Below are 14531 nucleotides of genomic sequence, written 5' to 3'. Positions count from 1 at the left end.
AGGAGTACACGAAATCAGGTTTGACGTGGAGATCAATACGTTATTAGTTAAATCGCATCAGTTATGTAGAAACGGCGAGGACCGTGAACAGGAATACATTTTTGTGAGAAATCGGTATCATTTCTCAGTAGGCAATAAAAGCTTAACAAAACTTCGAGAGGGTTTACTTGCAGTTCTTTTCAACAAAGGTAATCGATCTCATCAAGACCGTTCTTTGTTTCAGAACGCATCAGCATCAGGCAAAGTAACAGTTCTCCTTATCAACTATGGCAACAGTAAATCACAACTAGCCGACGGCAGTTGCTGCGACAACTTGAACTGGTGCATTTCCAGCTGCGACAATTTCTTCCGGCTGTGTTTCGCCTTGACCTCTTCCTCCGACAAGTGCGCGCTGTGGAAAGGTTGGACGGCTGTACTAGGTGGCGACAGTTTCTCCTTCTCAAAAGGAAGTCTTGGGAATGGAATCACGAACCCTGTAACTTACAGCTTCACACATTGGCAGGTAAGACGTACAGGCAGCAAAGAAGCGACATCACAAATTTCAGTAAAATGGTTGCTAGAGTAAGACTGCGTCGTATTCAACAAAATTCTTCCAAAATTAGAATGATTGTGTTGTCCTGTCATAATCTCTGCCGAGAGACCATGACCTCTATAGATCGTCTCTTGTTCCTGCTCACTTCTAAGAGAATTACAAGGGCTGCAAAACCAAGCAAGCTAAAAAATCTCGAACGATATTAGTGCCACAATATACTATAACAGCATGTTCAGGGCCAACACATTCTTGGTATAAGAGCCAAGCCAAGAGACATTTTTTCTTGTTCTTTTAGCTCTCTCTGTTTGTTTAAAAAATTGTTTTTGAAATTTGTGCTGTAGTTGAAATCCTGGAGATGTACTAAGACAGCGCATGATACAAACAACCATACTTTTTTCACTTCCAGCCCATTGTGTTTGATGTTGAAGTATGGGACAATGATGATGGCAATATCCTAGGTCAGGATAAGGACTTTGTGGATCGCTACTCGTTACCCATTCGAACAAGCCCCTCTGCAAATCTTGCCTCCGCAAGGGGTAAACGTTACAAACTGACGGGTACGGGATACTCGTACTTGAACGTGGAGGTGAAAGTGTTTTGCGACGTAAATTATTTCATACCAGACTGTTCCACATACTGTGTGCCACGAGATGACAACAGTGGACATTACATCTGTGATTATATACAAGGCCGCAGAGTGTGTCTGTCTGGATGGTTTGGTAGTGACTGTCTCACTTACTGTGTGGCCAGGAATGACACTTTGGGGCATTACGGTTGCGATGCAAATGGACAAAAACAATGTTTAAGCAACTGGTATGGGCAGGACTGCTTGGTTTATTGCAAGCCCAGGAACAGCACTTTAGGACATTACAGTTGCGATGCAAATGGGCAAAGGCAATGTTTAAAAAACTGGTATGGGCAGGACTGCTCGATTTACTGCAAGTCCAGGAATGACACGCAAGGACATTACATATGCGACAGTACTGGAAATATTGATTGCTTACCAAGGTGGAGAGGGAAAAATTGCACCGAAGGTGAGATAGGAAAGCACAACACGGGTGACTTCACTGAATTTCCTTACTGTGCAACTGGCCTTCTCCTGCCCAAAACGTTCTTTGCCCGTTGACCAAGAGCAAGTAACTAACCATTTTGCCTCTACATTAGGTAACGTTAATGATGGCAGACCCTCGGAGCAGCGGTTTCCATTACTTTGAAGGGCTTAAAGTACAAAATGAATTTGTAGTGTACTGTTGTTTTCATGGAAATCTTTTAGGTAGCTAATATCCCCTCCCCCCCCCCCCGTTTTTTTGTCATTGTAATTAGAAACGAATTCAGCCTGAGACTTGAAGCAAAACCGTGTTTGTTTTTTCCTCCTACAGAGAATGTCACAAGTTCAAGCACAGCTATCTCCTTAGCAGCAACCTTCTCTTTGCCTTTGTTATCTGCAGCCAGGACAGTCCCAACCCCCTTGACGCCTTCGTCATTTTACTTGTTACCGCCTACTTCAACTCATAATGTAGGAAAAAGCACTTCATCGCAATCTAAGGGAACTGTCAAGACTTTTGGCTTCTCTGCAAACAGAGTTAGTAGTACAGCTTTGACTTCCAGTGTATCTGGCCATGGGGTGACACGAAATAAACTTCCTCATTTAAGCGCGCTGATGACCACGAGTACTGGACATTCTGTCGCCATGGATACCGCGCCAGTTCTTACAACAACATGGGCGACTGCGTGTGTGAGCCGTGCTTCCGAATCTTCTCTGGTATCTCGTAACACTCTGCATGGGCTTCCATCACGGCTTACGACTTCTAGTGAATCAGAAGAATTAGAACGAATTGAGACTGCGAGAGTGACAATGTCGACGTCCCTGTCTCAACTTAGTTCATCACCAAGTGCTCCCAGTCCACGGATAAGTGCACCCACAGATCAACCAACTGAAATGGACAAGATGACGTTTTCTTCATTACGTCTCTATATAACTTCTGGACGTCAAACGTCGTTGTCCCAGCTAAGCTCACCCTTGAGTGCTTCGAGTTCACAGCTGGACGTGCCCACTTTGATTTTAACATCTACTATTGTGTTGCCTTGTACCACACATGAAGAGATTATTACAAAACCAACTGAAACGAAGGAAGAACTGACCCCGTCAACAAGTCGTCAACGTCAGACGTTTCTAAGCATTTCCAGTCTACAGACAATGGCATCTACTTTGATGTCGACCTCATCTGTTGAGCTGCGTTGCGCTACAAACGAGGGCGTAGCTGCGCCACCAACTGCTCAACCTGAAGAAACGTCCAGCATACCGGGCATACTGGTGCAATTCCAGCCAGCCAAGAGCGACCAGGAATTGGTAAGGACTCAAAGAGCAACCAGTCGACAGACATTTTTACAATATCAGATAAGAATCATTATCCTGAATATATGGAGAAAACAGTACCTAAATGCTTGTAATAATTGACAGTAAATCTTTGGACTGTCTATTTCATAGGGGGTGCCTTGGGTAGTACGAGTGATCAAGAATGTTCTGGCCGAGCGATTGAATTCAGTATGCCGAGAAATCTCTGAGGCATGTGATTTATCGGAGGAAGAAATGTTCAGGTAAATGACATTACACTGTTCATGGCACATAAGAAACAAACAAACTAGAGTAGGGGAGATAAGCGCTTTTGGTAATTAGATACTACCTTAAGCGAATAGTGACGGGTAGGTGTCACCATTCCCCGTTACACGATTCAAGTACCTATTTAATTGCAAATTGGGGAGTTCATCATACACATACAAGATCATACACACACACTGCTCTCTTTAAATCTTAAAGAATAAAGGTTTTCAACTGGATTTCGTACTCGTGCTGGTAAATCATACAAAGAAAAAAAAAAAGGAACAGAAGGCACTTGCCACTTCTTAACTGTCTTTCGTTTTGCTCTCGATTAGTTATAAAGGAACGTTTTTGCTCTAATATACAGTTTTCTTTCACATTGGTTTTTTTAAATCCATTTACAAGATAACAAAGTGCAAAGACAAAATAACCACAACACAATTTAAAGTCCATTGAAAACCTCTCTTTCCAGATAAAAACAGACAATTTTAAACTCCTTTTTTATTTTCATCGTAGTGTCTGGTTTTGTCTTACGGATGTAAATGTTGCAATTGATGACGTCAGAGAACAAGGCGTGTCCTTTAAAGTGACAGCTGTACTACCAACACCGCTGAACGGTAAATAACAACTGATGATGCAACATAATCTAAAATAACGGCCCCTTCTTGAAAATTACTGTTAGGCCCTGCTGATAGGTTAATTATCGAGCTTTTTCTCGTCTTCAATGAAAAACTGAGACTTCTTCTCGTAATGCTTCAGTTCTAGCAAAGGTGGACACCTATCTAGACAACGAACTGAGAAATTTGTGCGGAGTAGCAAATGAAAAGTTTAGTACAGTATTAAAATGTAGTTTCTTGTTTCATGGTGTGTTTCAGACCTCGTGCTATTTTGTAAGTATTTACTGAGTATAAACTCCTCTGCAGTCTCCTACGAATTCGTGGCCTTAAGTTTATCAGCTGGACTCATTTAATTTCAAACTATCTGTTGAACTATGGAAAGCTGCTAACAGTTCACTCAACCTTCTTTCCCCTTTGTTCAGGAATGGTTCCTCTTCAAACAATGCTGGAAGTTTTTGAGATGAGCAAGAAAGATCTTGAAAACACAACACAAGCAAATATCACCTGGATACCAGTTTATGGTTTCACTACTCCATACAGCAGTTGCAAAGGCCCCGGTCGGCTCACTCATACCTCGTCACGAGAGAGCACAAGTCCACTGCCCTATATTTTCGGAATTGCAGGCGCAGGATTGATACTTGTCGTGGTACTTCTAGTTTTGCGGTAGGATGTGCCCTTATCTTCAGTTTTAAGTAAATAGTTCAGACCAGAGGAAACTCTCCTACTCTCTTCCTAGCCAGCATTCCTTTCCAGCAGCCAATTATAATGGAGCTTGCCAATCACACAAGTTCACAAATTTGGCAATTTATGAACAATTTGGCTCTCAGAATTGTCTGTTGCATCTTATATTTCTGTCACTATTTCAAGTGTGATCGAATGTCAGAAATGCACGAATTTGTCATCAAAGCCAGTACACCTATTACTTCCTGAAAGTAGCCGCTGATTTATAATTTAGGCAGCAGTGTAGTGCCGAGGGTTAGCTCGTCGTCAAATGCAAATCTACTCAGCACTTGACCACTTACCAATAACAGAAGAAGCGTTTTCGCCTGCCGCAGCACGAGTGGAATCGGACTTAGCTTGGGCGATCGTCGGAAAATCGTGAATGATCGTTGCCGAGAAACTTCAAGCTTACATCGTCCATTTTCCTTCTTCCTTAGGGAAAAACTCAATAGGAACAGATCTAGAGTTCATCCGTGTGTTGAGGATGAGATGCTGCCTTCGCGAGCTGACGAATGCCAGTCTGACACCATTGTCCTCCTGTCTCAAACTAAGGGGAAATATTTGTGCAAGGTAATGCATCTTACTAATGTAGTTACAAAGTCAGCTTTATAAGCTTCCAGAGGCTTTGTTCGTCGTGCGTTTTTTGAATGGTAGTCAGCAAAAGCAGAAACCTCTTGAAACGCCTTTAAAGCAGATTTTTGATAAAAAAGGGTCTTATTTCTTAAAATATAAAGCGGTGTTATAAAGTTTCAAAGATTAGCTTCCTACTTGCGCAGAATGTACCTTGATCATGTGTTTTTATCAGTGAATTAAAATCATTATCAACAGTGATAGAAAAAAAAAAAATGTCCCTTTGGCACAAAGCGACACTGAAATTTTAGAAAAGCTTCGTTCAGTTCTCTCTTGTCTTTCCCAAGCCAGTTTTTAAGGGGTCGATTTTCTTACATTTGTACCGTTAGACCACAATTCTTACATTTTTCACTCTCTTGTTCTAGAGAGATAAAGAAGAAGTCAGCAACAACAGGGATAATTATGCGGTTCACCCACCAGGAGCAATTGAAGAAAATCATTTATAATTTAGATATCCACAAACTTACACTGTTCCTCGAGTTTCTCTGGTTACAGTTTTTAGTCATGTTGCAGACGATATCTTAGATACTCGGAAGATTTTTGCCTTAAGATATCCAACACCCAAACTGGCAAAAACAACGACAAACGAAAAAAAATTCGGCCGGTTTCGCAACATCATTTAATTCAATGATGGATGAGAAATTCGCAGGGCAATGATCGACATCTAACACTAAACATCGCGCAGAATGCCGCGACACATCCGGGACTTAAATGTAGAGAGCGCGAAATTTAATTATTAATTAGGCTGCCGATGGTTAAACAATAAAGAAAATGACCAGAAAATGGCCGACTACGCATACTTGTTTAGAGTTTACGTGCTTCATACTTGTGTTTCGTAGTGGTTATCATAGGGCTTTTGTAGATGAGACATTGATGGAATAAAGGAGACATTTTTTGAAATGTTACGAAAAGTGGATTTAGTCGTTTTCTTTTCCTGAATTTGGTCCATTTGAGGGAAAATATTATATGAGGAAATATTTGGAGGAAGAATTTTACTCCTTCAAAGCACCCTTCTTAACGGTTATCATACGGCTTTGAATGTATGTTGTTAAAGGAAGCTTTATGCCAAGTTTTAACGGAAAACAATGTTTCGAAGTGGTCGTTCTGCCAACTTTCGAACACTCGTAACGATCTTTCAGCCTTCGTTCGCCTCGGAGACTGGAAGAACAATAGAGCGAAACTCTTTTGAATTTCCCGGTAGAATATTAATATATGCCAAGCTCCGCCTCCACAAACAATAGGACACACTCCGACGCTATAAGGCATTGAAATTGAGAGGTGATAAAATGTATCACTTAACCATCGTATTTAAAGTAACGCTTTGCGCGAGTTGCAATAAACGAATTTTCAGCATGTCATCTGTGCAAGAAATGCAGCGCGTTGATCGGGAGCTCTTTTCGCTTTGACATGTTACTCCAAAGAGGATTCTAACAACTGAATACTCGAACCTGGGCCTTTTAAATGTTTTCATCAATTAAAACGGTTCCAATTTTGAATAATTATCTCACACATGCAATGGACAACATACATTTGTCACTTTACTTACCAATACTAAAACGAAGATTTCTTTCCTAAAGACCCCACTTTCGACGATAGTGTTAGTTTTACAACGTTGAAAATAAATTTTGTTCTCGGGCATTGCACCAACAAGGCGACGAACCAATAACAGAGTAACTGCTGGTAACAATTACTTCTGATCGAGAGATCACTTTAGAATCTCTAGATCTTTTAATACTTATTGACTACTAAAGAACATCCAACTTATATATGTTATTTGCCGGGTGGGAGGTTCGTGTGGTGAAAGGTCTTGAAAATGCATTTTCAAGCCCGAGGTCACAGTTTTTCACTATACGGACCGACCCTAAGCCGGCAAATAACATGTTTATTTTTCTTCCTGCGGTAAATTGGTTTTACAGATTACAAATGGGTTTGTTTACGCAACTTTGTCATCGAACCAGCTTCCGCGCTGTCTACTAACGATTTGTAAAAAGCTCTTCGCAACGAGCGAGTAACTAAGATAGTAGACGAAGAAAGATGCATTAGAGAACATATTTTTTTTCGAACTACTTCATGTTAGTTGCATTTATTTCACCAGTTAAGTTCTCCAGAATTGTTTTTGCGGTGTGAAATTTCGTGCAAAGTTTGAAGTTTTACTACAAAAACAATTTCTGTGAGTCGCTGCTTTTAAAAGCACTTGAAACCAGACTTTTCTACCGTTCTCCTAAATACAGCAACGATCAGAGAGATATAAACTCGAATGAAATTGACTCAAATTTTACGGCGAGAGAAACACAGGATTACGCGCCATTACAGCGCCAAGCTACAAACAACCAAGCAAACTCTCAAAACTTCAAAACACTAATTGAATTTACTTACAGTGACCTTCCTTGCCATTTTAAAGTCAAAAAGAGATAAACTTGCGTTGGCTAATCGTCGATGGATGTGTAAAAAGGCAAAAGATTGACGATTATCGCTAACTTTTAATTAGGAGAGAAATTCAGGCAGCGGGGAAAAAATCCGGCCCGTGGGCCGTATCGTAAAAAGCTGGACCGGTCACGTGCGTATGATGAGCGAATCAAATTCGAGGATTGAGGATTCCAGCCCGCTCAGATGCTCAGCTTGAGACAAAAATAAATACATATATGTTACTAATAAGCGCGTGGGCCGTACTGAGGAAATATTTGGTCAAGTTCTGTTTTCGTTCCAAGTTTTATGCCCCACCGGAGTCGCAGGTGAGGTTCCGAAAACGTGCCAGAAGAGAACTCGAACAATACGGCCATCCATTCTAGGTAAAAGCGCATGCAAGGTCGCGCGCGCGCAAATGTTAAGCATTTATTTACGTTTTTTTAGGTTGCTTTCGTAAAGTTTAACTTATGTTGTCCACCAAATATAAATAAAGACAGATTTCTTTAACAACAAACTATTTTCTTTTGTGCCTGAAAAAGCAATTCGACGTGACTCGTTCGTGAGATGTCCATGCATCTTAGCGATCCATTTTGAAAAGTTCGGACCTCTCAGGGAACCATCGTATTATAAATGAAGGAGTATAAACACTAGGAGCCGCTGAAGGATGCCCTAACTAGCGGCAAAAATCTTGTAAATACAAATATTACTGTAATAAGAAATCACTTGAGGGATTAATTTAACTCAAATTTCAATGAAATAATGCTTTGATAAAGACAAGAGAGATGTGCCTTCATCAAGTAAACGTTAAAATAGGGACTGGACACGATGGAGTAAAGACGCGTCGTGTTGAGCTCCGTACTGAGCAAAAGTTTTTTTTTTTTTCGATTTAGAATAGGTCTTACTTCTTATTACACAAGCGACCTCAAGCCACCTCACACAACAAATGCAAAATATTAGTGATGAACTTGTAAGGCACCACTGACGCCCGACTCGCCAAAATTGAAAGCTTTATTTCAAAGATTGATGGAATTGACGACTTAAAGCCGAAAGTAGAGAAGCTCGAGGAAGATGTCGTCGGCATGAAGCAGTCGGTGAATATAACGCTGAATGAAACGAGAAACCTTTTTCAAGAATGTAATGTGGAGCTGAAAACGAGAGTGGAACGCTTGAAAAGATATTCCAGAGACTTTAATATCCGTGTGATAGGCGTAGTTGAACAGGATGGTGAAGACTGTTTATCAATTATACGAGACTATTTCACTCTTCTTGGCTTCGAAGATGACGTTGGCGAAATTGAGAACGCTTGCCGTACTGGAAGAAAACACAAGGAAAAACCTAGAAATATTATTGTCAAACTCTATAACGGACCTTTCAAGCGAGAGCTACTTCGTGTCGCCAAGAATCAGAAACCCCGCTGAATGGAGTTAGATTTGTGGAAGACTTTACCCCTTATGACTTCGAAATCCGGGAAAAAGCACTCCCGATCATGAAAGAGGCGTTCGACCAAGGCAGGAAAGTCCGATTTACAGAAGGGAAGCTATTCATAGACGGTAAGGCTATTCCTGTAGAATAACTGTTATTAGTTGCTCATTTCGGAGCACAACATTGGCCGTGTTCTTTGCGGTAAACACTAAGCGACAAATTCGCTTGTGTTCAGACGGCTTGTGCAAGGCACAGGCACGAACTTTGTAAATCAATTTCGTGTGTACTAATTTTTTTGATCTTTCTTCTTAATAAAAGCGTTTAATAAGTACACACACATATAAAAAAGAAACTGTAATACAAGAATAGCTTTTGAAGAAGACATTCAATAAAGGAGGGGAAAAAAAAGAAAAAAAGGTAAAAGTTAAAATGGGAACGTTTACGAAGTCAGCATAAACGTCGCCTTAGGTATGATCAAGAAATCAGAAAGAAGTCCAGAAGATGTGGCACTCCCTCGATGACCACAGCGGGTGTTGTCTTTCCTAATGTCCTTGCTATTCTTACATGTAAACGCTTGCATGATTTTACCTGCCTCTTCGTAATTCAAATGCATCATTGAATAAACACCAATTCGTAAATCAGGAATCGTGAATTCAATTTTAGATTGAGAAGGAATTGATAACAAGCTCTATGAGTCCAAGGCCCCGCGGGCTAAGGAAAGCGAAAAGGACTATGTTCCCCCACAAACTCTTGCGCGCCCCCTCTCGGCCCAGGCTCACTTGCGCGCGGGAAAATCAAACATAATGAAAATCGCCATTGTTCTCAATCAATTCGTTGTCATTTGGACCTGGGAGAAACAAATGAATTACTGCTCTTCAAAATAAAGTAAGTTGTACTAGCAGAATTCTGTAAAAGCTATAAAAGGTAGAAACGTGTTGGAACTCTTATGTATCAGTGATCTGTCAGTCAATTCGAAACTTCAACATCCCTCTCGGGCATCCTCCACCCTGGAAAACTCTCAGGCACTAGGATTTTGGTCAGACCAGATGCCCATCCATCGGGACAAAAATGTTGTTCAGATGCCCTACTTTCGGGTCGTACTACCGAAACATAAATGGCAGAAATGAGTAATGGAAAAGAATTCACCCTCGAAATCTACTAACTCTGTTTTATCTAACCCCCCCACCCCCACCCGGGATCTAAGCTTGCTATGTTTGTTTGTTTCTTTTCTTCCTTGTTTCTTTATTTTATTTTTAAGTCATAAAATTTTTCCAAGCAGAACTTTACATTTACTTTCAAACACGGCACAGAGCTTTTGAGGCGGTTTCTTTTCCAGGCAAAATGTCGCAATGAACACTAACTTGGAGGCAAATCTCCCCTTTACCCTCCCATAAGGTGTCAAATGCCCCACCCCAATAGCAACTGAAAATATAATGAAAATATAATGCCAAATGCTTGGGAATGCCCTTGGGGAGAGCAGGACGTTGATATTCTCTATTTGATCAATACATTACCGGTGTTTAACATCAAACTTGATCAGTGTTCAGCACATGCACAGTCAAGTACATCTTCAAAGGCTAACAAAGATGCACTTGAAAAATAAAAATAGACTATTTGCAACCTTTAGCTTTATATCAAATATAATTTCAGTATTGGCAGTGTGCTGCACCCATCTTAATTTCCAAAAATAATTTCAGAAACTTCCCATGGTATTGGAAAATCTTTTGCAACCTTCAGGTAATCCTCAGTAATCTTTGGTAATCTTTCGATGACCTTCGGAACTCTTTGGAAATCTTAGGAAGGGCTCAGCTGATCTTTGGAGTTGTTTGAAAATATTTGGGTGATATTCATAATTATTTGGAAGGGTTTGGTTAAACTTTGGAGGTGTTCAGAAAATATGTCTGATTATTGTTGGCTTTATTAAGAAGATCTTGGCAAACTTTGACCACCTTCCAAATACCTCAGATGACTATTGGCAGTCTTTAAATATCCTTGTCCTAGCTTCAGAAATCTTTGTTGCAATATGTAAGTTTGTATTACAACTTTGTACAGTTGCTAGCTTTGTTATGACATACATGAAACTCAAAGAAAACAATGGTTATTTATAAGGCCAGAAATAGTTTAGAGTTATTGGAAAGTATGGAACTATCTCTTCTGCTTTCAATGAGCCATGTAACTTAAGATGTACATGTATGCAGAGGTTTATTCATATTTGTTTGCAAATACATGAAAAAACAGGCAGAACATAGCAGTCCTTTATAAAACTTGAATGCAAATACTGTTACTGATTTTTCTGCGTAACAGATACATTAACAACTGATTTTTTCTACTTAACTGCAACTCCATGTATGTTAATTACGGAGTATCTTCTAATATAATGTCTTTGGTCTCAGTAAATGATAATTTAAATTTCTCAGGCTCTAGCAAAAGACTGACATTACAAGTACTTGATAATAACCATATAGTACCAGTAACCCAGAGGTCATCTTTTTTCAATTTAATTGGCAGAGTGCCACCTTATTTCCATTTTTTTTTTGTCAAGGTTAAACAAAAGTCTACATGTACACTATCATCATGAATCAGTCTTTAACTGTTCTTCTTCAAAGTCTTTCTTGATTTTAACCATCAACTCAGGATTGCACAAAACATCGATAGCAGTCATGGCCATTCCCTTGCTTGCAATTAAGGTTTTCTCATGAGCAATCTCTGTTATTGCTGCTGTTGTGAATGCATGGGAATGGTTCACAGCTTTGCTGTCAATACCATACATCACATGAGTTGAAGGCACTATGTAAGAGACATTGCCCATATCTGTCGAGCCCAATGCTTCTCCATCCTTCAGTGGACCAAATGTTATTCCTAAGGTTTTCACATTAGCTTGGTAAAGCTCTGCAAGTGTGGAATTAGTTACCAAATTGGAATAACTAACCTCCCACTCCAGAGACACTGTGCATCCTTTAAAGAATGAAAGAGCAAATACTGATCAACTAACTTAAACCCAAGGTCTGGTCAAAACAAAATAATAATGCTAATAATAGATTAATACTTTAATAATTAATTTATTAGTTATAAAATTAACTAATTTAACCTTGGTCGGTGTCAAATGCTACTGAGACAGAGCAATTAAATTTCAGAAACAAACAGTTCAAATGAAACACAAGGTTGAAAACCCCAACTGGCAGGAAGCAAACCTGTTGGCTATTTACAAACATAATCAGGGATCTGATTACAGTGAATCTACAGTGAGTGTACAGTCAAACAACTCCAGTTAGTGGTCAGCGTAGTACTTGAACATATGACATCCAGATTTCAAGTTCAGCACCATAACCACTAGTTTTGGCCACCAGGTGCACACTGCTCCCTGTTCCAGTGAGGAGCCAGTGGCTCAATCAATGTCAGTGCTACATGAAATGACTTACAGGGTGATGCTATCTATTGGTTCTCCCCTCCCTCTTCACCAATATTTTGTCCCTGAAAGGCCACACATACCTTAAGTATTATACTCCCGCTTGGAAACAACATCAAGTGACAATTGAGTGTCTCACTCAAGAACACAAAAAAGTCAGTCTGGCCCAAGGGCTTGAAACCTGACCGCTAAATCCCAAACCCAGTTGTTAGCCATTAAGTCACTATGTGTCCCCCACATGCAACCCCCCTCCCCCACGGCTCTGTCCCTGCCTCCCCTACTCCCCCAAAAAACCAATGTAACAAAATTGGTTGAAATGAACTGAATGCCATGAAGTTTTTGATGACATACCAGTAGCAGATGCTGCTGCTTCAAAGCAAGCAGTGACCTTTCCTTTCAACACTCGAAGTTCCTCATCAGTGAGAGCTCTGATCATGTACTCAAGCTGGGTACGGTCAGGAATGATGTTAGCTTTAACACCCCCCTCAGTGATAATGCCATGGACTCGCCATGTTGGCTTCATCTGCTGTCGTAGCACACTTATGTTGTTATAAGCCATCACAGCTGCATCTAGCGCATTGATTCCTTCCCAAGGGAATGCTGCGGCATGGGCTGCATGACCTTTGTAGGTAATTTTGACTATCTGAGAAGCTAAAAAGTGAGGCTTCAGGATATCATAAGGGCAAGGATGAACCATCATGCAGAAGTCAATGTCTTTGAAGCACCCATTGTTGATCATCAGAATCTTGCCTCCACCTCCTTCCTCCGCAGGAGTTCCAAGAAGAACTATTTTGCAATATTCACCGAGTGAATGAGGCAAAGTTCCTAGGTTTCCATAAGATGATGCTTCTCACGCTCTGTCACCAATTTCTATGTTGATCGCAAGTGCTCTCTCGTAATATTCTTTAGCCTTGACATATTCACCGATAGAGCTAAACAGAGTTCCAAGGCTCCTACACCCTGTTGCTTTCCCTTCTTTGTGACCAATTTCCATGCTGATCGCAAGTGCTTTCTCGTAATATTTTCTAGCCTTGACATATTCACCGTAAGACTGAAACACACTACCTAGGTTTCCATAACATGTTGCTTCTCCTACTTTGTCTTCATTTTCCATGGTGATCGCAAGTGCTTTCTCGGAATATTCTCTAGCTTTGACAAATTTACCGAGAGAATGAAACACAGTTCCTAGCGTTCCACAACATCTTCCTTCTCCTGCTCTACTGATGTTCTTTTGCCGTGACGTATTCACCGAGATATTGAAACACATCTCCTAGGTTTCTATAACATGCATTTTCATTTTTTCTGTCACCAATTTCCATGCTGATCGCAAGTGCTTTTTGGTAATATTCTTTAGCCTTGACATATTCACCGAAAGAATAAAACACATTTCCTAACCCTCCATAAGCGACTGCTTCTTCTCTTCTGTGACCACTTGCTCGCTTAATTGGCAGGGATTGCTCTCTCAAGAAGTTCTTTTGCCTCAGCATGTATACATGTACTTTGACTCTGATGATATGAATCTGTGCCAGTTTTATGCTAAGCCGACCTGCTTTGAATGTATCACCACACTCGTGGACAATGGCAAGAAGTTGCCTGCCGTACGCTATCGCATTTGTGTGATCGCTAACACGGCGGTACGCCTCAAACATGATGTAATAGATGTTTTTGTAAAATAATTGACCTAATTGCTTTTCTTTACTCAGCGCTTTGTTACTGCGCAAAACCAAGCTTTCCTTGCATAACTCGATGGCTTTTAAAGCATGGCCAACAAAGCAGCCTATATGGATGGCTTGTATAATTTCTTTGTGATTCATGACGCCTTCCTCGGTAAGTCTTGTAACTGAAAAATAAACCGAGTGAAGCTGAGCGTAGAATTTTGCCACATTACGTAATGAGTTTTGTGTCATTACGAAGAAGCGCAGGAACTCGAAATAGCCAAGGTTAAGCAAATTCCCCCCTCCCCCCCGCCCTGGGGGTATACGCCCAGAAAAATTGTCAGGGATGTGCGGCCCACTTCCCGAAACCCTTACCCTATTTGAGACTAAAACCTGCGATTTTCCCTACACTATTTATGACCTGACCAAACATTTTGATACTCTATTTAAGACCTTATCCTTTAATCCTTAAAATGATAGCTTCTAAAAAACATACCCAATTCAAGACTAGAGAAGCAAAACCCATACCCTATTTAAGACCAAA

The 14531-nt window shown here is 40.5% G+C and overlaps 2 protein-coding genes across 2 annotated transcripts in view; one reads left to right on the top strand and one right to left on the bottom strand.

Annotated features, from left to right (window-relative positions):
• Positions 1–6014, top strand: part of LOC149106282 (uncharacterized) — a 7465-nt gene extending 1451 nt beyond the window's left edge. Inside the window, exons 2-9 of the mRNA XM_089298186.1 lie at positions 224–502; positions 939–1566; positions 1912–2882; positions 3021–3130; positions 3648–3748; positions 4171–4411; positions 4906–5038; positions 5464–6014. Of these exons, the coding sequence (XP_089154312.1) occupies positions 224–502; positions 939–1566; positions 1912–2882; positions 3021–3130; positions 3648–3748; positions 4171–4411; positions 4906–5038; positions 5464–5544 (2544 nt within the window). The 3' untranslated portion in view covers positions 5545–6014. The remainder of the gene's footprint in view (positions 1–223; positions 503–938; positions 1567–1911; positions 2883–3020; positions 3131–3647; positions 3749–4170; positions 4412–4905; positions 5039–5463) is intronic.
• Positions 6015–10824: 4810 nt separating this feature from the next.
• Positions 10825–13119, bottom strand: LOC149106281 (xaa-Arg dipeptidase-like). The gene is made up of 2 exons (XM_089298187.1): positions 12684–13119; positions 10825–11881 (listed from the first exon to the last, which is right to left on the bottom strand). Exons 1-2 carry the CDS (start codon positions 13069–13071, stop codon positions 11499–11501), a joined length of 771 nt encoding a protein of 256 aa, XP_089154313.1. The 5' UTR covers positions 13072–13119; the 3' UTR covers positions 10825–11498.
• Positions 13120–14531: the final 1412 nt, after the last annotated feature.

The sequence above is a fragment of the Orbicella faveolata genome, unplaced genomic scaffold (genome assembly GCF_042242905.1).
Source record: "Orbicella faveolata isolate gen_17 unplaced genomic scaffold, um_ofav_v1 contig_3, whole genome shotgun sequence".
Taxonomy (NCBI): Eukaryota; Metazoa; Cnidaria; class Anthozoa; order Scleractinia; family Merulinidae; genus Orbicella; species Orbicella faveolata.
This window is presented reverse-complemented; position numbering and strand designations above follow the sequence as displayed.